Source organism: Mycteria americana, chromosome 9 (assembly GCF_035582795.1).
Source record: "Mycteria americana isolate JAX WOST 10 ecotype Jacksonville Zoo and Gardens chromosome 9, USCA_MyAme_1.0, whole genome shotgun sequence".
NCBI lineage: Eukaryota > Metazoa > Chordata > Aves > Ciconiiformes > Ciconiidae > Mycteria > Mycteria americana.
In genome coordinates this window covers 31,721,538-31,746,839 of record NC_134373.1, presented here as the reverse complement: position 1 = coordinate 31,746,839, position 25,302 = coordinate 31,721,538, and the positions used below count along the sequence as shown (strand labels likewise).

Genomic DNA, 25,302 nt, shown 5'->3' with positions numbered 1-25,302 from the left:
TAGTGTATCCACTAGTTAACACCTCCATTTTTAAAGCCCTGTTTTCAATGACATTATAAACAGCTCCTTTTTGTTGCCAAATTCAGACTGTCTCCTGCAGCAGTCTTCTTTGACAGTTAACTACAAATAAATCTGAATGCCTATAAGTATACCTAATTTTTCATATTTAGTGCTGTCTGACTTTATAATATAGGTCCGAAAGTACAGTGAATGGTCTCCAAATGGCAGGTAATATCTTCTAAGGAAAGCATGCCTTTGCTCTGAGTCGTTATACCCAGACCAAGCATTCCTGAAATATTAAAGAAACTACATCTAAGTTTGCAGTCGCTTTCATCTCCCTCTGCACTGGTACGTAATGAAAGAGCCCATTTCCTATGAATCTGCCACAATGAATCTAAAGCCCCTGCTTCCAACAAAGCAGAGAAATAACGCAGCTGTCTTCCCCGTAGCTTCCCAGACAAAGCCTCTGATGTCCTCTCGTGCCAAAGACCTCCCTGGCTCACCCCTTATAAGTAAAGAAAAGCAGAATTTCCTTTAGTGACCAGCCTTGATTTGCTGCTCCCAGTTATGAAAGGTAACACCTGTATGTAACCAGTAACTTCAGCTCCCCAAAGTCAGTATTTTTAATGCAACTGCTGGATGTATTCTGTCTCCAGTAACAGAAGTAAGAAAAGAAAAATTGGACAAGAACCAAGTCAGAAGGTCTCATGTGTTAAATAAAAGATGAGGGAGTTAAGAATTGCGAAATCAGAGGGGAGAAAAAAAAACTTACAAGTAGGCTTCCTCCACAGCAGTTTAGAAAGCAGCAAAAGTATTACAGCACTGAAGACTAGCAGGTGTTTTGCCACTTCAAAAGAAGAGAAACTGGAAGGAGGAGGGTTTCTGGGGGAACGGTTCAAAGAGAACGAAGGGTTAGATAAGGCACATTTCAGGAAGAGACTCAGTTGTGGAAAACAATTATTCATGATACAGGTAAACTGTGAAAGCACTCTGCAGCTGAACTCTCCCTGAAGGGGCGATTTACAGGCAGAGCAGGCGTATCATCTCCCGCTGATGCTAAGGCAGCAGCAGCGACTGGGAGGCCACTCAGGACCATCCTGCTGCAGTCTGAAGGCACAGAGCTGCAACTAATTTAATTAAAGGAAAAAAACATTTTCTTAGTGATGCATCAAACTAAGTCTTGGGCAATTCTGGCCATCTTGGCAGTACTCAGATGAGACTAAAAAGGTAGAATGGCATTTCAGGCAGTAATTACAAGAGAAAATACATGGAGGAACATCAGATAATGCTGCCATGGAACACAGTTTTAAAGAGAATCAGCCAGCAAATTGCTAGTGGTGCCTAACATCAATTTCCCTATCAGGGCAGCACTGGGAGGCTTTTCAAGCTTAGGTCACATGTTCATTCCTTTCTCATGGTTCCCCCTCTTTCCAGCTGAGCAACAACTCCAGTGCAACACTATCTTGTTTTGAAGGGCTGGAAAGCCTCTAACATAGCAGTCACCAGGAAACACAAAAAAGCAGTTGTAAATCTGCAAAATTAAGGAACAAGCAGCCAATGCAATGACAAGATAGCAGCAATGCAAGATCAAGATCACAAAAGAAATGCAATGACTGCAATGTGCTCTTCTCTTTCCTTCCTGCTCCCCTCCGTGAAATCCCACTTGTATTCAAGTTACTCCTGCCAATGTGGGTAGGAACACCCAGGGTGCCCCCCAGATGGAGTAGGAAAGAGATTCCTGCTCCTGACCACTGTACTGTTCCCTCTGCCTGCAGTTAGGAAGAACAAATACATGGTTTTTTTTCAACTCCACGGTCTCCTCCAGAGATCTTTTGCTTGTGTTGAACCAGCTTGTCTTATGCTATGGCCCAAACTGCAAAAGTAAAAAGTCTGTGCAATACCCATTTGCACTTACACCTCTGTACAGGCCAGAGGGCTAGGCACTCTCAGACAGATGTATTAACACTTATGCACTCAGCATACAGTGTTTCTGTCTTGTACAACACAAATCTAGAAAAGACAATGGGTAAAGAAATTACAGAAAGCAGCTGCTTAAAAGAACAATGAGCTATCATCACAAGAGAAAGATGCAAGACTAGGATACAAGCGATGGACAACTAGGGGAAACTGAAGACAAACAGGCAGAACAACACAAGGAGTTGAATGATAAAGATGGGACAAGATGGTATTAGTGAAGCACAGGTGAGGCTTCTACTCAGACTTGGACATCTCAGTGGAGAAGGGAGAAAGAGGTGGCAGGACGTGCTGGGTTACTTACATGGGGCATAGAACATCATCAGAAGAGGTTTGTCTTCCTTCTTTAGAAGCCTTCTCAACTCCTAGTGAATGAACCAAAGAAAATAAAAACAGACCTATACCCAGGCACACCTGTTATTATTTGTGTTACAACTTTAAAAAGTTAATATATGTATTCATAAAATATAGGCTCATTTATCTGAGGGAAGAGGGGTCATCTTTCCTAACAGACAAGACTTGAGTTTCTTCTTCTTTCAAGTTAAAATTGAGTAAGGAGATGGCAAAATTTATTATAGATTCGAATATCCTAGACCAGTATCCTCACTATTGAGATGTGGAAGTTGCACGGCTTGGTTTATTCTCACTGCAGAATCTCTGACTGGAAACTTTTTCTTCCCTGACCCATCCAAAAAGCCATACTCTAATTCAAAAAGTCAGACTCAGTAATAAACAAACCAAGTTCAGTTTCCACACTATGAAACCTTGTCAGAGCTATGAGAAGCCATGAGAATAGATTTTTCAGTACTAGCATGACAGAGAAGCCAGATGAAGTTTTCAAATTGAATGCAACCCTTGGAAGGCTTGTAATAGAGTACAGAGGGTGAACATTAAAAATTAATTTTCCTGCAAAAACTGAATGTCAAAATAACTGTTTCTAATACTAAAAATGAAAGCTAGAAAATTGAAAAGGCCCTTTACGAAATACCAGCTAGAGTCCAATCAATTAAAGTTTTAAAAATCTATAGACTAGAAAACTAATACAAAAGACCAAGCTGATTATATTAAAGAGAAAATAATGGGTAGCTCTGTGGTGGCACTGGCTTTTTGAGGTAGTTCATCCTATTTGCTGCTTTCTCATTTAACACTGAGAGGACAGCTACTGTACAAGGTTAAATTACTCAAGACCTGGATCCTGTTCCTTCCCGCTCCAGACTTCCTGAGACGACCTCAGGCACACGAGGGAACCCAAGGTTTAATGACAACCTGCAGTTGTAAGAGCAGCGTTTTACTTCCTACTTGCATCCTGCAGTGACTGCATCTTGCAAGCTAGCTACACTTCCCTGAGACAAACAGGTGTCTACTGCCACACCATCCACAATGCTTTGATACTTGCCGTGTAGCTGGCAGACTAGTATCATGACCACATGTAGGGCAGAGGAAGGCGGGAAGCAAGAGAGTTTATAGTTATCACAATGCACAAACTTTGCCAAGTCACTTAAAACAGTTTGGGTGCTTTAAACTTCCCTTCCAAAGAAAGGAAATAATGGTGCTTCATTAAGAGTTAACACAAACATACACACTCCCTTGATCCCATATATTTATAAAACATATAGAAATCTATCCAGCTAATGTACCTTTTCACTGTCAACATGCACAACATCTTTGGCTTCGGGATCCTCCTCCCACAGTGGAGCACCTTCTGGATCCTTGAGAAAGGCCACCATAGACTGTAATAAACAGGGAAAAAAGCTTTTAAAGCAAAATGAATCGAAACCATAAGACATCCAATTTCAAATCCATGCTGTCATGCGAACAATTAGTGCCTTTGCTTTTCTGCTCATATACTCATCTGCTCTAATGCAGATGAACACAAATCTCCTGCTGCAGAACCAAGTGATACACTGGTGCATACCTTTCTCATAACTGATATCCCAACTTACCAGTTCCTATTTCCACTATAAAACTGGGGAAAACGATGGTACCATCAATGGTACTAGATCTGCAATACTTCCACACCTATTCCCTGGCTTAGCAGGAAAGATTTCTCTTTATGTAGAGGTCAGGTTCCCATGCCCTTCACCGTATCTGAGTAACCTTTGAATCTAGTAGGACTAGTTGGAGGGCACACTGACACTCGCTGTGAGCAAAAGCAATGAACTCCACACTGCTTATTTGGTCAAAGGAAGAATAAGGCACCAATAGTTCCCTCTATGACCCATCTACGGAGAAACTGCACTCAATGGATTTTTAAGTAGGAGAGTAAGAAGCAAACATGACAAGAGAAGTGGGAAATACGAGACCCTATAATTCTGCAGCTCCCATATTCAACAAGCTGAGTACACATGCATGCATACTTTATAAATGCTTTACCCGACTGACACGCAACCAACAATCCATTTCCAGCAGATCACAGACATTCTCTTTATCATAAGGAAATAGTCTCTGCTGGTTCCGATTTCAGGCTGAGGGAAACTCCAGCCCTCCAAAGTCAATGAGATGCTCTCCACAGATTCCAGCAGTGGCACTGCCCCCCATTTCCAGCTGCACATGGAAGCACAGGCTTGATCACTGTTATCCTCGGATGTCTGTGCTCTAGGAAACATAATACTTTGTTTTCTGTATTCATTCACCACTCAGATTGACCCCATTTATTTCTCTGTGGCATTGCTTGTAGGTACGCGTCCACTCCCAGACAGGATCTCTGACACACCAGTACCACAGTGAGGTCCCTGAGGGGCTTCCTTCATTGTAAGAGTGAGTGGATGATGCTGCAACAACACTAAGTGAACTTACTTGGAGTTGGAGCAAAGAAAAGCTTCATTAAAGCCTTTTTCAGCCCATGGGATATTTTGCCAAAGCAGCTCACAACTGAAGAGCAGAGCTGAGTATATACTAACACACACCACGAGCATCCATCTAAAAGCCCAGGTTTGTACTCCACCTTCTCAAGAGCAGGTTAGCAGCACTCCTGGTGACACATGCCGCTGAAACAGTCTCAGACACTTTTGCCACCTCTCTGCCTTTGATAGGGCTGCTCTGGTACAGCATCCCAACAGCGTATCAACAGGTAGTAGAGTTCAGCTCATTTTCCTGCATCTCAGTTGGTACTGCAAGGCTTGGGAGGATTCAGAGCTTACAGCAGGATCCATTTATTGCATTTATGTTTCTGTCTACTTGCACAGCTAATATTGAAGAGATTTGTCTTATCATAAGAGGCAGCATATATTAGTCACTAGATAGCAAGCAAAGCACTTAATGTACACAGTAAGAAGACCTAAGGGATGAGGTAGTAGTGTTGGGACCACAAACACTTCAAGGAGAAGAAATTTGTTTTAATATGGCATTAGCAGAAAAAGGAGCTAACTAGGGAAAAAAAAAATCAAGTGATTTATAATGGAGTTACAGTTATAAAAAGCTCTAAAACTAGAGGCATTAACATCCCAAATGATGCCCTAAGAAGACTTAATAATATACGGGGAAAGGAGAGAAGAGGACAAAACAAGGGAGATGTTCTACATTTAGGAAAGCTACATCAAGTTCTGCTCGCTCTCACTCTGCACAGACCTCAACTATACACTGGAGTGGAGGAGAGAGGAGTCAACATTTTCAATGGTTAATGAATGTGATTGCTAGTTTCAAGAATTCCTGCGTGCCAAGTTCAGTCATGTAGAAACAGATGTGGTTAGAGGATGGAGGATGCAAGAGATTTAATTCATCCAGCCTCTCCTTCTCAGCCAAGACAGAAAAAATTAGATGTGTAATGTCTTCTGGCAGGAGCAGGCAGTATGTTGCCTTGCACTCATTAGTCCATGCGGTGAAGAGAACTTCCTGTGTGCCTTTAAATAGGAAAGAACACCCCACCACCACCACCAAACCACAGCACTTTCTAATCACAGAAAAGCAGTGGTCCCCAGGCTGCTGGGTTAGAGACCACAGCAAGGTCCAGGCCACAGCAACCCCACATTGAAGAATCAGCTACACTGCCATCCTGCCATGACATGGTCAGGACCCGCTTTGACCCCATGGCACTGACAGAGCCATGCTGGGGGGTAACTGCTGCCCGAACCCCTGCGACAGCTTTGAACCTTAAACATCGATTCAGCAGAATACAGGGCATGGCTTCATCCAGCCTATGCTGCTAAAAGCAAGCAAGTTTTATCAGCACAATAGCTGACTATCATATACAGACCTAGGTTTTAACCTAAAAAAAAAATATATATATATATACATATACAGAAACACATCCCTGTACTTTTCACTCCTTTGAAGTATAATGCAGTAGGGATGCTAATAAAGAGACTTCCCTTGATTTCACACACACACTCCTTACAACAGCAAACTTGAAAAGGATTCAGAGTTTAGAGCAGGACCAATTTATTGGGTTAGTCTATTCCCTTTGCTAGTACTGAGCAGACTTGTACTTTAATGAGTTTTCTCCATTTCAGGAGAGTAAAACCCTCCCTGTACTTTATCCTCCAGAAAAGGCTTCATCATGTAATAAACACAGCCTGGATACCAGCCTTATGGCACTATCGAGGATTAGGACACGGTGTGGGTAAAGCAATGTATGAACAGACCTACCAGTTAAGACCACAGACTATCTAAGTTTAGGTCTCCAACAGCAGCTGACTACAGATACTTGGGGAAAAAACTATACTAGTATCATTCCTATATAGCATGCACTGGTATACGCTCTCAGTTTCTGGCAACAGCTAATTAAGTTTATGGACTCTGTACCAGCTGTTGTATTTGGACCTCTGTGTTTGCTAATATCAATGGATCTATCCTTTATGACCATCTAAAATTGTTTTTAAGACTTTTAAATTCTGGGCTTTCACAACATTTAGCTATGAGTTCCACAACTTTTTTTTTAAACATTGAAGTTATTTGTTTCAAATCAGCCTCCCCAAAATGCCACTGTTTGCACCCAAGTTTGGAGAAAAAACATATATTCATTATATTCAAAAAACATATATCCAAGCTTTCACTTGATGGGGCAACCAGAATCACATACAAGACACAAGATGAAGGAACCCAATGGACTCAGATGGTGCAATGTTTCTTCTTCCATTCTCTGTTCCTTTAACTTTTAAATACTGTTAAGCACAGGGCCAATATTTTCAAGCCAACCGCTGTCCTGACTGGTAATTCAAAACCCGTTACAACAGCCTGCATTACTCCAGCATAGTTGGAGCTGTGTCCTTTCCTTCCTTCTCATGTTCCTTACCCTACAAGTTCCTACTTTCATATTGACAAGCCACTTCGTATTGTGAGAACCTAAACCCTTCTCCAAGGAGTTGGAAATATTTTTTAGACTTATTCCTAATAATTTTGCATCACTGAACAAAGTTCAGTGATGTAACTGAGTTCACCTTCCAGTTCACCTCCCTTTATCAGATACACCAAACACCTCAGACCCTAACACAGCTCTCAGCAGCAGGAGGTTCTGACTGCTATCTAACTTCCCCCCACTGTGAACACTGAGCTGTCCTTTATTCCTCATTTTTCTAACAGTAAACACACAAGGGCATCTCTGCTAACTATGTAAGGGTTTATTTACTTTAAGAAATGAAAAACTTTTCTTAAAAACCCAAGTACACTATCAGCTGGATCAGCCACATCTATGAAATGGCCGATTACTTCAGAAGAATCTTTTTACAGTACTTCAGAGCTGTGTCCATCATTCTCCAAAATGTCATACATGTATTAATATGTCTACTGGATGCCTGAAAAGAAGATCCGAATTTTATTGCCACAAGCTTGCTGAATGATGTGAAACAAATCCTTTAATCTCCTTGTTCTTCAGTGTGTCCACCTGTCCGTAAAATGGGTATGATACTCTGCGTAATTGTGTTGCTCTGCTGCTCACTCTTTGTAATGTACTGGGAGATTGCTGACAAATGCAGCTGAGAGAGAGAAAGAAAGGTCACTGCCTCAACAGAAGAAAACAGGTAGAAGAAGTGGTATGGAGGAAGAAATACAGAAAATATTCAGGCAGCTGTGAGCAGCAGAACAAACAAACACTGAGCTGAGTGACCACTGCCCAGCTCTGATGCACTGTCCAACCTGTAAATCATTAGCAGTTGGTTTCACAAGGGAAGTTAAATTAAGAAAGACTAGAGCTCCTGGAGGGAGGGAGCTTCAAAACCTCGCTTCCACCTGCACTGGAATCCCACATCCCTGTCCACAGGATGCTGCTTCCTTCTCCCCAGCAGGCAGGGCAAGAGGCAAGGGGGAAATGCTCATCACAAAACAGCAACTGAAAGAATAAATGCCATGGTTCCTGTTGTGCTATGATTGCCTCTCAGCCCAACGCTCCCTGGGGCTCTGCAGGTGCTTTCCAGTTGATCCGATCTGCAGGGAAGAGTCACAGCACTAATTCCTGGTTGCAGCCCTTCGTGGAGGGCAGGAAAGACATTTCATGCGTTGTTCAAACCACCCAAATTTAGGCAACTAACAAGTCTCCCTCACCCCACCACCCACCAAGAGGGAAAAAAAATCACCAGGTGCATTTCCTCGCTAAGTACAGAGGGAGCCTCAGGCACTTGCTGACTATGCTAGGTATCCAACATTGCCCTTCCTAGTGCCAGGCAAGATTTCTACTGCAGGAGATGGAAGATACACAGTCCTACTCTGCCCACCTCAGGTGAATCCTGCATGATGACACCAAGTACGGGCTGAATGGATGATTCAAGCCAGGGCGCATTTCCAAGACAGTCCTCCCATCATCTACCCCACAACAACTCTGGCTGTAAAAGGAAGGTCCAGAGCAAGCGCCCTTAGGAACGACCACTCTGACAGACTCAGGTTCATGTAGCATCTCACACAGGTTTTCCTCCATCCCAGCCCAAACCCCTGAACAAGCTAGAAAGGGGAAATGAACGTAATGATGTCAGCCTGGGGTGGTGTCATCAAGCCTCCACAAGACCAACGATGGTGCAGAGCCGGGTTTGCTGGAGGAAGAACAGAAATGGGAACTGGGCATCAGAGCTGGACAGAAGTAATTTCTGGAAGCCAAGTCATTGCAGGGCTGCAGCCTCACGTGAGGACACTCCCAGTGCTTCACCAGGGCTTCGCAGAGGAAGGCTGCACACTTTCGGCCTGCTTACTGTGCTTTTAGTCCACCATTTCCACAGTCATCAAGATCTACACATTCGTTTCATGTTTCCTGTCTTCTTCCTTCCGTTGCCCTCACAGAACGTTGCTTTCTGTTGCTTTGTGTCAAGGTTTGCAGGAGAAGAAGGAAGGTCATTTTATCCCTGCTGCACTCGGGGCACGTCCATAGGAACTGTGGTTCCATAATCCGATAAAAGATAAGGCCACTCAGCTCTTTTACGCTTTATAAACACACAACCTAAAAACCTCAGAGAACTCCTTATCAAAATGCGGTATCAGCTAATAATTTTAGTTATACTGCCATTAACAGCACCTTGTAATCAAAACAAGAAAATCCCTATTTGTTACCAGCCTGAAAGTTAACTCAAAACTTACATTACAGTTCAACATGGGTTCAGTCTTTTTAATAACACACAGTTTTCCTGGATCTGTGGTTGGCAGACATGTACACACACAAAAACCTTTAGGTCATTCTGACAGCTGTTTATGAAGATTAAGCCCCTCCCTTTCATGCCTTCAGCATGAAAAAGTACCAACACCTGTTTTTCATCCACAAACGTCTCCCCCATATCTAGCAAAACCAAAAGAATAATAATCAAATATTTAAATTTACCTTCAATGTGACCGCTCTGTTATATTCAGTATGAAATGCACCGTCCCTGTTGAACAAGGAGTGGGGAATAGTGTTAACTTACGGTAACGTTGCTGGAAATCATACAGCTGCTCTCCCTCGCTTCTCACTAACCAGAATAACGTTATCCTGCTGAAGCCACAGAACTAAGTAGAATTTACAGTACAGTAATTTAAGGGGGAAAAAAAGAGTAAGGAAAAAGGGAGGGTGCAAAACAGAGTGTAAAGCAAACAGGTTTCTAGTAAATAATTTCCTCCCTGACACTTTAACAAGAATATTTACTAAGGCGTGATCTTTGGAGATGGAGATGCAGCTGCTGCTTGGTGTCTCTTACACTTAACAGTACTCCCACTCCTATTATTTCCAGGAAGAAAATCTCTTGCTGTCTCACTACACTTGCCTTTCTCCACTTACTTTGTGAAGTACTATCTCAAGTCAGAAAAGCAAGCATAGAGAGCTGAAGTGACCTGCCCAAGGCACATGCCAGCAGGCACATGACAGAGAAAGTAAGAGAGCTCAAATCTCAGGCATCAGCACTGTGCATTGGGTAGTTTTAGTCCATTGGGCATCTCTCCCAGGCCCTGCTCGTGCTTTTAGTGTACTCTATTCAACAGCAGAATAAATTTGTCTCAACTTCTGTCACAACACATGCTTGCAAACTGAAGAGACAGCAATCAATTTCACATGTCAAAGAATAAAAAATGAGAAGTCTTCATGCTGCAGCAGTATGGAGCTGCAAGGAGAACGAATGGTCCTAACAGGGGCATCAACAATTAGGAACTACAAATCCCAGCCCAGCACTCACTTATAATGGAGTAATTCCACTCCTTTCTCCTTTGAATTAGGATCTACTTTCATCTTCTTGCATAATTTTCGGCTTTCAGTATCACTGCAAAAAACACATATTGGAAGAAAAACGGTTACAAGAAAGGAAATCAAATGCATTCAGTTCTGAAAACTCATTGCTGTGCTTCCTCATCAGCAATTAGTTGCAACTAACAGTAAGTTGGAAGCTGTTCAGCTAAGTTTGTGGGACAAGCATTGTGGAAAGCTGCATTAGCCAATTTAATTTCTCTGTTTGCTTGGTCAGGACACAGTGAACTGTGTTAAAACCACATTCCAAAGCCAGGCCCTAACCAGTAGAAAAGCAGCCCATTCTAGCATGTCTGAGTACCTCGATAGACCCTCTGTCCGCAGGATTAACATAAACTTTAGGAAGTCGAGTTTTCAAGAAGACCGTGCTACTGTTAGGGTGGTGGTCAAAGAGCACTGTTTGTTAAAAGATTCAAAGAGAAAGAGCAGGTCAGCTTTTCTATCTGGCAGAAGATAACTCAAAAAGAAACATCTTCATGGTATCTCCAAGCCCAGATAACAAGTGGCTAGCCTTAAAAAGGTCCTGCAGAAAACAAAAACCAATTAAAATTTTGGAGCCCCAAGCCCAGCAACCCCATTCACTCTAGGTATGAGGGATGTGTCCTGGAGACACACCTGGCAAGTGGAGGTAAAGACTATCTGCCACAGCTCCTGAAGGAGGAGGCACGTAACAGCAGACAGACCTGCTGGAGGTGGTTTTCAAACTGAACGAGAGTGAATCGCTTCCAGCACCAGATTAGGCTGAGTTGAAGAAGAGAAAAGGGTCATGGGAGAAAACTGCATATACCTTTGTTTAGGTGGGTAGGTAAAGGGTCTTCATGGCCTAACTGCTGTCCTAAACAATGTAGAAGTGAAGCTATAAGGATACTTCAAGCTGAAGGGAATATGAAGTCAGCCAAAGATCTGGGAAGATGAGTGAAACAGTACAACTACAAAGAAAAGAGGATGATTCACATTGACAAGACTATTTGCATTGTCAAACAGCAAGATTAAAAAGCTTGGAAACTTGTTCCCAGCAGAGGACAAGTTGTACCTTTTACACAGATAAATCAATTTAGAAAATGAAAACACTGAAAACCCATCAAGTTTAAACTGATTAGAGACACCAAGATGCAAGGGTTGCAAGAGCCCCACCAAATTAAGTGCTGCTGCCAGCACTGGTACTAATTCTCCCAACGTTCTCCAGCTGCCTTTCTGCAAACGTGAGGCGCAACAAACAGTAAGTTCACAGTGTGCTGCAGATGAGAGTGCGCCTTTGTGGAAACTTCCCAAATGCTTACTGTAGATGGAAATGAGGAGGGCAGTGCTATGGACACATGCACCAAAATCAGAATATTATGCTGAAGACAGAAACGAGCATTTTAAGGAACTAACAAAGCATGCAACTACCTCACCAGGAAGGAGCACCTCTAATCCCAACTGTATAGAAGCATGTTTACCTTAAGAGTCTTACTGAATTCATGTCAGTTCTGCATTTTCAGATCATAGCCAAAGCTAGTCATTGTAACCCATAAACGCTTTCTTTGCTTCTCCAGGAGGCTGGAGATCTGAGCCTGAGAAGACACGTATTTTCCTATTGTCTGCTGCATCTTTGTTTTCCCCAGACTGCAGTGGAAGGTGGAGCTAAAACATGTCATCGTTCATTGAACAATGTGAACATCTCTCCTTGTAGCAAAACTAGATTACGAAACAAATAGCCTGGATTTGGAGTTTTGCTGAAAAGCTGGTTTGCCACGTACAGAAGTTTGTACAGAAAGTCTGCAGCAACATCAAACCCAGGGGCCAGAAACATCCTGTCTTCTCTCACCTGCAGTCCTCCAATGGTCCCATGGGCAAAACCTAAGCGACTCGAAGGTCAGGGAATCTCAGGAGGAGGCACCAGTTTCAGATCATGCTCCTGTCTTACCCCAGACAGATCTAGGGGTGTGGAGAAGCCCTTGTGCCCTGCTGGAGCTGACTGCCAGACAGTTAACTGAAGTCATCCTGCACCACAGTCAACATTTGTAAATGCACTTCTAGACACTCCCAAACATTTCCAGTATACACTTATATTTGTGGCCATCTCAGCCTTGCCAAGACAAATGTTAGGTGGTTAATGTGAACAAGTGTAATGCTGAAACCTATCTACAGCAACAGGGTCTGTCAAACCCCGAGATGTGCAGAGAATTGTTCTGGCATCAGTAGAGGACCAAAACGGATATCAAGACAATTCTGTTGCCAGTTCTGCCACCAATTTGGTGCAACTTCAAACTATGTGGGGAAAAAAGTGTAATTTTTCCTTATGTGTCATTTAGAGATCTGGACGCTCATCTTAGAAAAGTTCTGCAAGGTTTATAGTTGAAAAAGGCTACAAAACATTACCACCGAGATATACCTGTGAGCAAGCAGCTAGCAACTCCTACCACTCCAACTCCTACCAATTCATTTTCTGTTTGCGTGAGTTTCTATTAAAAAAAAGAGAGATAAGAACAGCTGTTTCATTGGAAGGAAACAAGATCTAAGCCTGCCCTGCTTTCGGGATTGCTCCATTTGTAGAGATTCATGTAGCTGCTTGAATGCACATCCATTATCACAGGAAAGAAAGCAGCAGTTTGCTCCAGTATGTCTCTTACCATTTAGTGGGCAGATTCTCTGCACCGCTGCATTGGGAGTTTAGTCTGTTTATGCAAGCTATCTGCACTGATTCAAGGGATGGAAGAGGAGCAAATTCCCAGAATAGGAAGTGTCTAAATATATATCAGTAATTTTTTCATGCATCAATGCAGATTTTTGCACATGCCAGACCCACCAACTCAGATGCTATACTAATGATTCTTTGGCAAAAGCAGAAAAGGAGACATACAGAAATGGCAGAGATGGACCCGTTCTGCTTTTCCTTCTGCTTTCACTTACAGCCAGACAAAAATAACCTGCAAAGAGCAACCTGCTCTGATATCACTTGGTAATGACCATTATCCTTAATAAGAGTAAATATCAACACAGATGCAGTCTCTGCTCCGAGATTTGTCTCTTGGATCTCAGCCAACAGCCTCTCTCTGAAGATGAGCTCCTTGCCTCTCACATGGGAGAGGGTAATTAGGACTCCAGTTCTTACAATTTAATGGCATCACTTGAAAAGGCAGTGTAAGAGTTTGTTATAAAGAGTAGAAGAAACAGAAGAAAAAAAAAGGGGGGGGGGGGAACCCCCAACAAAAATCCAAAATGTAAAAAGCCAGAAACCACCCCCAAAATCAGCACTCTACTACCCAGGCCAAGACACTCCAGACAAGGCACCAGGCTCAGGAAATACTGGTTTGAGGATGAGGTCAGTAATGTGCCCCCAGCAGCCATCCTTGGCTGCCTCATGCCATTTCAGCCCAGAGCAATTGAAACCCTCGCAGGTCCCTGCTGTGCTACTGCTGAAGGGACCCCTGCTTTGCCTGCAGGCAGTCCTACAAATCATCCAGCTTTATCTCTGGATATTTGGAAAATCATCCAAAACATTGACCTATTTGCAATACCACAAAGGACCTAACCAGCAGCTGTCTATGCGGTAATAAGGTCAAACCTTAAGTGGCACGATGGCACGGCTTCCTTCCACTCCCACAGGCATGTTCCCCACGCTCCCCCTTCCCACAAAATCAAATTGGAGCTCCAAAACGCTCCTTTGCTGGAGAAGTGAAGACATATGGCAGCTTGTTAAAAAGAACAATAAAATGAAAGATCCAAGTTGACCTAACTAAGCAAGAAGTCTAAATAACAACAAAGACAGCGTGCATCACAGGAATACTTCACCCCTTTCCATTCACATCCCCATCTCCTCTACTGGGAGACACTTCTGCCATTCAGGGCTATGATGGAGCTGGCAGGAAGCCAAACTGGAGCGCTCCCTGTAAACCTCTGGGGTCCTTTGTCAGCGTTAGCATGCATGAATAATCACTTTGCAAAGGCAGCCAGCTGTTACCAGGGCAGGAGGAGGACGAGGGGCTTTCGAAGGAGATCTGACCTCCTCTGGCTCACCACCAGCGAAGCCAGCACCTGAAGGGATGTGCCACAGGCACTCCTCAGGAGCAGCGTGAGATGCTCTGCCTGTGGTGGGCTGCCCACAGGCCTGGGAGCTTGTGGTCATAAGGATGGAGAAGCTGTGAGAGACACTGATGGCAGTCCCCAGAGGCAGGAGCAATCCAGAGAAAGGCTTTGGCAGCAGTGTGTCAAGGTAATTTGGAGAGAGAAAGAACAGAAGACAAAGCTAGACAGGACGAACACAAAATAAGATCCAGGAGTTTGGCTGCAGTAAGTCCACATTGGTTCCTAAAAACAAAACAAGCCCGAGCTGGATGGATCCTGAGTAAGAAACAGTGCATGGAGGCAGCAGTGCAAAACACCCTCCTTGGGGCAAATTCAAATATTGTCCTGGCAGGTCCTGAAGGCAGCAGGGTAAGACCGGACATCCTCAGCACCATCCTCTCTCACAAGCACAAATAAGATCTTCTGCAGTTTCCTAATTATTTCCCTTATCATGTAATGCTGCCCATTGGCTTTTCATCAAGAAGGGAAAACAGCCCTACAACCACATCAGCCTCTGGGGAGGAAGGATCTGGAATAACTGTCAAATCCCCTCTTCGGAAATGACAAAAATGCCATCTAAAAAAAAGTTCATGTCTCCAGTTGCCAACATAACAGCAGAGCGTGCAGGTGGCTTTGTGGCCACGCCGCTTGGACACCACAGTGCTGGCATCTACTAACACTTTGCAACACAGACTGGACCCAGCCTTCTTTTTCATCCATACCTACAGTGTTTCCAGGCACAAGAGAAGTAATTAATAAAAACACTGACAGAACCAATTTAAGTAACCAGGTTAGTAAATCTGCCTGCACAAAAACTATCTCACTTCTCTATCAGCATATCACGTAACCACATGTGAACCACAGACCTCACAATCTGTAAAGAGATTTTATCTCTTCTATCTGTACAGCTCTCCATCTGAAACAGGGCTCAAAAATCCACATAAATTATGCTTCAGCAGTCCCTTATATCACAGTTGCACCTGTAGACCCCAATGCAATGGAGGCTCTGTTGTATCAGTGGCCATACAGACAAACACTGTCACTGTCCCAACAGGTGGAACAGACAAGACTGAGCAGGTAAGGAGGAGGAACAGGCTCTGAGAACAGGGCGATACAGCAGAGAAGAAACAGGGCTGCCTACAAAGCAAGCCTCCCAGCACTGGAAAAAGCTTTGGAAGGTACCAAAGCTATCATCATGTTACCAGCACGCTCTCTCATTATTGTCTCTGTTGTTTAATTGCTTTCATTCTTTTATGTTTTGGTGAAAACCACTGTACAGAGAACAACTCCAGTTATAACTTCAGGGAAGTGCAACTGCAATTTCAGACCAGCCCTCAGAAGTGAATTATCAAATAGGGTTTCCCAGCCCAATGCACAGCCTCTGCAATGCCCTCTGGCCACCTTCCATAGAATACCCTCTCCAGACAACAGACTGATGAACATCCTGAGAAAGCATGGAGTTGAGATCCTGCCAAACAACTAATTGAGCTTGTGACCCAAAAAAGCAGCAAAAGGGGTGTCAACGCCAGAAATCTCCTCAAGCCACCTAAAAATAAAAACCACATTTGCACTTGCAAACCTAATCTGAAAGAGGAAGTCATTAACAGTCAGTTGTAGTTAGATGTGCTCCTAAGAGATTTCGAAATAAAAAAATGCAATTCATTAGCTATTGTTGGGGACAATACGCAATTTTGACTATGCTCCTTGCAGTCATCAATCCCACCCTCCAACAAGGGCTGTGTGATCCATTTACACTACAGCAGAGTACTTGTGTGTACTTTGCTGACCAAACGAAAACAGACTGACCCCTGCAAAACTCTCCTTCTCTCAGACTGTGGCCATTGCCCCCCCCCCCATCATCCTCAGTCCTCCCTCCCAGCCCGGGGTGGCAGCTGCCACAACTACTGCTGCTGAAGGTATGTTACTTTTGTAAGGCTCCTCATATTCTCGAATGATCCCAGACCGTTCTGTATCACTCTCTTGAGATAGATCTGAAATCAGAGAAGAAAAAATCTTTAAAAAAATCACTTCTCAAACCATCAGCCTACCTTGCAAGAGCACTTCTCCAAAGAGCTGTGCTAAGCAGCTGCTGGATGGTAATGGCTTACATCCACTCGAACAGAAAGCCCATACGCAGCTCTCCGTGCAGACAGGCACCTTTGATACTACACTCCTGAGTGGGGTTTAAGAACCTGCAGATACCAAAGTAGGAACAGGACCCAGGAGAGACGGACGCAGAAATAATCAGCACAGGAAGCTTAAAACACAAGATTTGTCTTTGAAAACAAAGCAACATTTTGCCACCGTTCTAGGTTCCTCATGGAAATTATCTTATAGAAGAAGTAACAATAGCAACAGGTTTCCATAGCACAGAACAAACGAGCTGCTCAAACAATGCGGCAGATCAAAAGCTTGAATCTTTTAAGGGATGGGGGAGCATGGAAACCAAAAACAGAAAACGTGCTGCTGAAAAGAATTAAAGATTACGATCAGCAGACTGACACAACAGCGTTTCATCTGAATTTAGGGCCTGATTTTCCCCCCCCTAGAACGCAGCAAAAAGCCTCCCTGTGACCCACGAGCCGATTGCAGCCTTCTGCTCCAAACGCTCCCCTGGAACGTGCCAGGAATGCAAACGGAATAATCCATGTGCTGCAGAGACCCAGCACCACTCCTCACCCAATACAAACAACTCCCTGTGCCCATTAGTCAATTAGAGAGGCCAGGAAATCTATAGGAATGAGATTAAAAAGAAGTATTTTCTGAAAATTAAAACTCATGAGGTTAATTCTCACTGCAAGCAAGAGCGAGCCCAAGAGCAGAAAGAAACCCAAGACAAAAAGGTAACAGGTATCGTCAACCAAAAACACTTAAGGGAAAAAATTACAAGCTCCAGTCCTGCAGAAAGTCAAGATGTTATAATGAACGGTACTTTCCATGGAAATATAAACTAGTAAGAGGCACTCGACAGCCCACATACCTTCACAGAAATAAGGTGAACACGTTCACAGGACCTACCAAAGGCTTTGCAGGAGCTTCTAGAAACACTGAACATTCGAACTCTCTTTGCAAAGCAGCAGCTTTCCTCATCAGACACATCCAGACCTCCTCTAAGACACACAACCTGGTACAGGGGAACACCGTCCTAACCTGGGACACAAGATGACTACCACTCTGGCTTTGAGTTCACGCTGAGCTCCCCGCGAAGGCAGGTTTTGAATGTATCACCCATGGGCACACAGACACCACGGCACATTTTACTGTTCCCTTGGCGCCTGTTTTATGACCTTTAGCTGCACTATGGGCCTGGAGAGGATGCTAGAGGATGTTTTAAATGAAGTATTGAATGCAGGAAAAGAGGTAACTTTACATGAAATCTTAGCTCACTCTTCATTTTAGTCTGAAAAGCAGCAACGTTGAAGATTCACAGTTAATGAGCAATTCTAGGCAAAACTCATGGAATACACGTGGTTAGGATGAAACTGAGACATGAGCTCAGGCTTGTACACCCAAGCACTACAGTGGATTTTAGTTAAACACTCTGCATTTCTCAATTAATGCAATACACCAGACTAAATGGGTTTATGTTAGGAACTGAGAGCTTACTTAAAAAGGAAATTTTTTTCAGACTGGCATAGCACTTCCTGCATGGTCACGCTCACAGGAAAATAAAAGGGCTTTAATGTGAATTAGCATTAACCGCGCAGACAGGTTATGATAGAGACAGGAGGAAGGCATTGAAAATCTATGCTGCAAATGCAAGGTTTGCCCATATAAATCACATCCACACAAGGACCACGGTGTCAGTATAGCTACAGTTGCAAAGTGCTCCTGATGGACACCTGGCTTACCTCCCCTGGACCAGCTGCAAATGGAGCCCCTGCTATCTCCCCCATGCTGGCAACTAACATTACATGCCATCCACTACTGAGCTGTCGCTGCCCTTCGTCTGCAAGGCAACTGTAGAAAACGGCAGAAATCCCAGACACTGCAAAACTACTTGGATGGAAGGGGTCGCATCGGTGCAAGAGAGGCACTCCTTCTTCCTTTTTTCTCTCTCCATTAGATGTGGTCATTTTTGTTTGCAATTTCAAAGGTTTTCATCAGCTTTAAAATTCAACAACAAGGAAGGAAGATGAGTAGACTTATTCTCTTAAATAAATCCTACTTCTGATCAGCTTTATAGGAGTGAAGGTAAAAACTAAAGAGCGAAATGACACTTAATGCCCTCTGTACCAGCAGCCTTATTTCTGAAATTCCTCCCTGCTATTTCAAGCATTAAACAAATACATTTATGATTGTGTGTATGGGTAAAGCCTTTCTGTATCAAAGCATTAGGAAATTAGAAATTTGGGAAGGAAGATTTCATCTAAAAGGCAGATAAACATGAAAACTGGAATCCCAGAAGAGACAACTAGTCGTTAGATTTGGCTCTCTCCTGAACCAGCACATGTTTAGATGCATAGCCCTGAATGGGCTGCTTTACCAGCCAAATTATGGTCTTAACCTTCATGCCAACCATCATGGGATTGCAACAATAACAAGTAATTATTGGGGATCGGGACTACAGGAATGACGCACAGGACACACAAAAGGGACTACAAGAATGGCACACAAAAGCAGAAATGTGGGATTAAAACCAACCAAAAATTAGTCAGACATTTTAACCAGATGGCATTTCCTCTTCCTAGCAGTCTGATGTGCTAAAGCCAAGCACACACGCTATGACAGCAGATGGAAATCACACAGCTTTGTTTATGTTTGGGACCTACAATAAAGGGAACCATGCAAGTTTGAGCAGGGAATAATTACCCAGAGCCAAAGAAATGGGTGCTTTTTTCAAAATACCAGTCCACAACTGGGCAGGAGTTACAGTCAATAAAAAACTTGAGACAATTCAGTAACAGGAAAACCCAGGAGTGTTCACTAAATCACATCAGGATGGAGCTAGTTTCAACCTCTCTGGCCACCTCCTCAAAACTGCACCTGACCACAATACATTTTATAACCTGCCAAATACATTTTCTTCTCTTCAGCAAAGCCATTTTACTTTCTTTCCTCTTCCACTTCACCCAAACTAGTTACACTCTTCCAAGTAATACCAGCCCTTGGCCACCCCATGATCTATCACAAAACCTACTGAAGAAGGCTAGAGGATAACTTTATACTGATTAGTCTTCAAAACCAGACCTCGAGGCATCACAAACTGGGACTGGAGCTTTGTCTGCTTTAAAGACAAGCAACAAAAACTTCACCTTTCACTCAAGTAGTAATTTCATCTTATTGTGTTCCCAGGCACATCATTTTGTACCTTTTACTTGCCACCATCAGGATTTGCCAAGAGTTTCTATGAGGGACTGTGAGATGCAGAGGCTCTGCAGCACGCACACAGACCGACCATCCGTCTGTCTGCCGATGCAGCACGCACCAGCTCCAGTGCACCCCAACCTGCTGTTACAATTAGCAGTATCCAAACTCTGAGATCACACAAAAGGACAAGACACTTTCTTTTTTGCAGACATCTTAAGCTTTCAACTCCCTATGAAGCCCTTCCATTTTCAAAATTTCTACCAGCCTCCTACTAAAAGTAGTTCAATAATGGTTCTCTGCTTGCTTACATGCCCATCCCAATAGCATCTGAACACATTAAATGAAGAGCACTCATTTATGCTGCTGTAGCGTTTTTCCTTTCAAAGTTCTCCAGTCTCTTTATAAACATTGCCTAACGAATCAGGCAATATTTACCCAGTTGCCTGAAAAACAGATACACCTTTTTTAACAGCACAAAGTAACAAGAAGTGAATCATTCACAGAGTCAGGAACAGAAGCTGGGACGCTCAGCTCCTATTAACGTGGCGTCTCCTCGAACAGAAGTCTCAAAATTCTTGCTCATAAGACGACTGATCCATCTCTCTGGGTTACTCTGAAGATTTACCAGCCTGCAATGTTGTGGTCTACCCCAGCTATCAGTTAGCCTCAACTCAGAAATGAAGCACGAGGTATTACAGGGAGGAAAGAAATAAATAAAAGGTAGCAGAGCGCACTCTGTTCAAACCGACAGCAACAAGCCAACAAGCAACCGACAGCAACAAGTAGCCATCACGCAGAAGACTGCATTTTACCAGGCATTATTAATTTAATATTCTGTCATCTCTCACATCACTGTTCATTCAACATCAAACGCCTCAGCAAGGACTTCCTAATTAAAACATGGAAAGGCTAGAATAAAACATATTTTTGTCACATCGTTTGTGGGTCTTTTATTCACAATTGAAATAGCTTCATGTTTAATTGTGTACAGAGCCGCATATGCTATCTCAGCACACAGGAGCAAACAGTGACCACTTCAATGCTGCAAGCAATTCTTGTCCTGCCCCTTCATCTCTAGCAGGAGGCGTCTATCTGCCTGCGCAAACTGACTGAAATCTCCTGTGAAGGAGGACCTTATCTGCAATACTGCACGCAGAGGCGTCCCTGGCTGTGTTGCGCTCAGCATGGCCCTGCTCCAACGTGGCACTTAATGCAAGTGAGCCTAACTGTGCAGGAAGGCAGGTACCTGGCACTTCCCAGCCTTTCATCTCCTAAGCCCAGGCACTCTGGGGACCTCTGCTATCCTGCCGCAAAGTGACAAACTAAGTGGCAACCTCTTCTACTCCACACTAACAGCCTCAGCAAGAAACCAAGTATTTCCCCATGTTATGCTGAAAAACTAACCTCCTTGGTCTCCCTGAGACCGCTCAACCTGGAACTGAAAGCTCAAGTCTAACCTCTGTCTCATACCACAGACCTAACAAAAGCCGAGACCAAGGAGCACGGTTTCCATGTAAACCAGCAATTCAGGCAGCCCGCCTCCAGCCACAAACCTGCACGCTCCCCTCTGCTGTATGAAATACAGAACGTACTGCCGAGACTTAGCAATCCATAATGGTTTCCATCAGTGGAGCAACATGTTCTTCCTTTCTCCTGAAAATGAGGGGAAGAAGGGGAATGACAAGAAACAAAAAAACCACTGCCAATAAAGAAAACGAAAAGAAAAAACTGCCATCATCGCCACAGGGAAGCAGAGACACAAACCACAACTCTGCATGCATGCCAGCCTTGCCAATACTTGGATCTGAAGGCAAGAAGTCCGCTACAGCGGGATGTGAAGAGCAAAGCCAAAATTCCCTGCTAAATATTGCTGCCAAACAAGCCATTTCTTGTCAATATTTGTAAAACAAATTGAGCCTGTGCTGTAAATATCCCTGCATCTGTGCGCTGTTTGTTTCGGCATGAAGACTTGCAAATAAGCCTCACAGCATACTTGCAGTGGGAGAATAGCTTGAGCAACTCTGGTAGGACTGAGCTGTTCAGGCCCTACCACTGGCCCTTTGTGACTGGTGATGGACACCAGTACTGTAGCCTCACATATTATCACTGCAGCGAGGTGGGCAGCAGTTTGCAGCCACCTGTATATACACACACACAAAAAAAAAAAGGCAAGCAAAGGAAAAAAAAAATCTTTCAAGGAAAAAAAAATATTTAAAAGCTACCTCAACACTAAGAGATTGATTTCAGAATGCTTTAAAGGTTTAAGAAGCAAATCAACCACATAACTTGGTTCAGACTCAAACCATTTGGTTTTTTGCATGCATCAAGACCCTCTTTGCCACAAGTCAGTCTTCCAGTTCACCTTGCCCCATAAGACAAGTTCACGAATTGTGTTATGACATCCCTCTGCAGGAAGGAGTGATAGAAGAGGCATCTCTGACAAATACCCAGCTACCAGATCATCTATTTTTTCCAGGTTCTCCCCAAACAAGTGATCTGAAAGGAAGCACTGCTCAACCCTCGAAGACAGAATTACAGCTATTGCCATATTACAGCACCCTGTCCACTGCCTGTCACTCAGCAAGTGGCAATCTGATTGTGATATTACTGGCATCAAAGCAAATTTTAAGAACCTACAAATCTCTTCCCAGGTCTCCCAACCTCTTACAGCATGACCTTCACCAGGCTGCTTCAGTCTCTGGTAATAAATCACCTTTCATTACAAGTACAAAGCTTAACTTAAATATTTCCCCACCATGGTCAGGGGAAAGGCACCGCAAGTACAAACTTCCTATGAAATGCATTAAAGCACTACCTGGAGGAGACTTTAAAATACATTTCCTGCAAGGAACTTCCATAACAAAGTTTGGTTTAGATGACAACATTTGGAAATGGAGAGCATATTAGGGTTTGATGAATGGAAGTTTATTTTACAGCAAAACCAAACAACACATTTCCCTCCCTATCACCATCACTTACAAACTCAGGAGCAGAGACTGATCCGTTGAACTAAGTGCCAAAACTTCCCTGGATTTCAAACTGAAGCCCTAAACACTGAATCTTTCCTTCCCCAAGCCAGACCTAAAATAAATCCTGGAAATGGTTATTGTTTAGTTGTATTATAGCAGCATTTTGAAGGGCCAGATGAACAGCCTCATCATTCCAGCAGTTGTACGCACGTGCCATGTGCACACACAGATGGTAAGCAGCAAGTCCCTCAACACAGAGGTAGCCTAAAACAAAAGGGAAACAGAAGACACAAAAAGGTAGTGACCACTCCAGTCACAAACGGGGCCGATTAGAGACTAAAGCCAAGAAGCTGGCCCAGTATCCTATTTTCTAGCCATCATTACTGACAACCAAAAATTGTTTATCAGTGCTTTCGTTAGAAAAGGAGACTGGATTTCAGAGGTATGCCAGATCTCCATGCAACCTCCTCCTCATCAGGGTCAATACAATTTATTTGCAGGCTTTTCAGCAGGTGGGAAGTGGTACAGGCTTCACTGACCTCTGAGGAGCAGCTCTGCTTTCTGCCAGCAGATGACTTGGAACACTGTCCCCATCAGTTGGGCAGAGATGAAAGTGTCTGTGCATTTGGACAAGCCCAGCAGAACGCAAACAGAAGGCAGAAGCAGAGGACTCCACGGGAGAGATACCTGCCTGGTGGCAGGGGGAGAGCAAGACAGGTTAACCAACAAGAAAAGCATGTTAACTTTGATTTACCAATGACTTATTCTGGGTCACTGCTTGATGGATGGAGGTTGGTTTCGAAAGTATAATTTTAAGAAAGACCATGATTTTCAGAGCTGACTTAGATTTGTGCACAGTGTACAATTTGTTTATACCATGACAATCCACCCAAACACACAGGTAGGCAGCAAGCTGTTCCTCTGCAGCGCAGGAAGGCAAAATTGCCACCTGCAGGCAAAGCTCTCAAAGCTGCAGAGGCAGAGAGGCACTACAATACACAAGCTAAAACCACAGGCAATGTGTTATTGAGCAGAACCACAGTGGAGGCTTTCACATCTGCAAACCAGAAAGTACACACCTGTTCATTCCTCCCCACGCAAGCAACCACTTACAAAAACAAGTTTCCCTGCTTTCACATTAAAAATTGCCATGAACCTATACAAGCACAGAGGAAGTTCTTTAAAAGAAAGCACATTTTATTGAAAAACACAAATGGGTGGACACTTCAAAACCAAGCAAACAGCCCTACTGCTCATGCAACATTTGCTGTTGGAGCAGAACTGCCTTGCCCTCCAGCTGAGGCACAACATGTGGGATTCCTCCTCCCCCAGCTTGTGGGAAAGCCAGAGCAGTCAGAGTTTCCATGCTACGTGCCCCCCATGAAAGGTGATGCTAGCTGGGGTGTCCAGCTTCAGGCTGAAAAACATGCTGTCAGAGAAGAAGTGACAACAGCCATAGCCAAGGAAAAAATTATTCTCCACCACTGGTCCAAAGGAAGAGAGGATGGTGAGATATAGGCTCCCTACAGCTATGAAGAAACTGCACAGAATGATGTGGGTTTAGTTACAGGCAAAAAGTTTCAGAGCCATCAAATAAGCTAAGTCAGCAATAAAAGCCAAACAGGGAGAGAGAAAAAAAGGGGAAAAACAGCATGACACATACCCGCAGTCTATCCAGCTTATAGTACCTCGTCCTTTCACCTCCTGGGCCACGCTGGACAGTAACCTGAGTGAGCTTTCGGCAGCAGCAGCTGGAAAACAAGATAAAATAATAATAAAAATAAATCAACAACAGCATTATTACTCCACATAGAAAAACACAATGGCGCATTCCTTTGTTCTGAAGCACTGGAAGAACATTTTGTCTAATTTGAAGAAACCAATGTGAGAGGGATCAGCAAAATCTTCTGTAAACTAAAAGGAATGCTGGCTGCAGCTGAAGTTGGGTGGCTCCTTCCCTCCACCCCGCTTAAACAACATACTGAAATTCATACCTCCAGGCACGCTCCCTGACCTACATTTATGGAGCTGTACTGTGTCCTCTCCTGCAAACAGGCTTCCATCCCAACACTGCCTTTTTCCTGCAGCTGGGCATTAACCAGTTTGTACCACTGCCTGCTAATTAGAGCGACTTCATTTAGGAGCTTCACCAGCTGTAAGGGCAAGTCATTCAGCATCTCTGCCTGCCTCAATTCTACCCCTGTCATACACAGAAAATAACACACTGTTATTCTCATAATAACCCTGGGAGATACCCAAACCAACAGTCAGGAGGAGCTCAAAACTATTAGCAGAAAGCACCCAGAAAAGGTCCTTCCAAGAACTGTCTGTATTATAAATACCCAACTGAGATTTTTATAATGCCATGCCACGTGTAGA

At 43.6% G+C, this 25,302-nt stretch overlaps 1 protein-coding gene across 2 annotated transcripts in view; it reads right to left on the bottom strand.

Moving 5' to 3' along the window:
* PDIA5 (protein disulfide isomerase family A member 5) overlaps nucleotides 1-25,302 on the bottom strand; it is a 102,845-nt gene that overhangs the window by 62,151 nt on the left and 15,392 nt on the right. For both annotated transcript variants that reach the window (XR_012777032.1, XM_075511481.1), the window contains exons 3-7: nucleotides 24,587-24,674; nucleotides 10,530-10,613; nucleotides 9,707-9,752; nucleotides 3,612-3,704; nucleotides 2,279-2,339 (exon numbers count right to left, since the gene is read on the bottom strand). Coding sequence is in view for 1 of the 2 variants with exons in the window: in XM_075511481.1 (XP_075367596.1) it covers nucleotides 2,279-2,339; nucleotides 3,612-3,704; nucleotides 9,707-9,752; nucleotides 10,530-10,613; nucleotides 24,587-24,674 (372 nt within the window). In the remaining variant the exon portion in view is untranslated. The remainder of the gene's footprint in view (nucleotides 1-2,278; nucleotides 2,340-3,611; nucleotides 3,705-9,706; nucleotides 9,753-10,529; nucleotides 10,614-24,586; nucleotides 24,675-25,302) is intronic.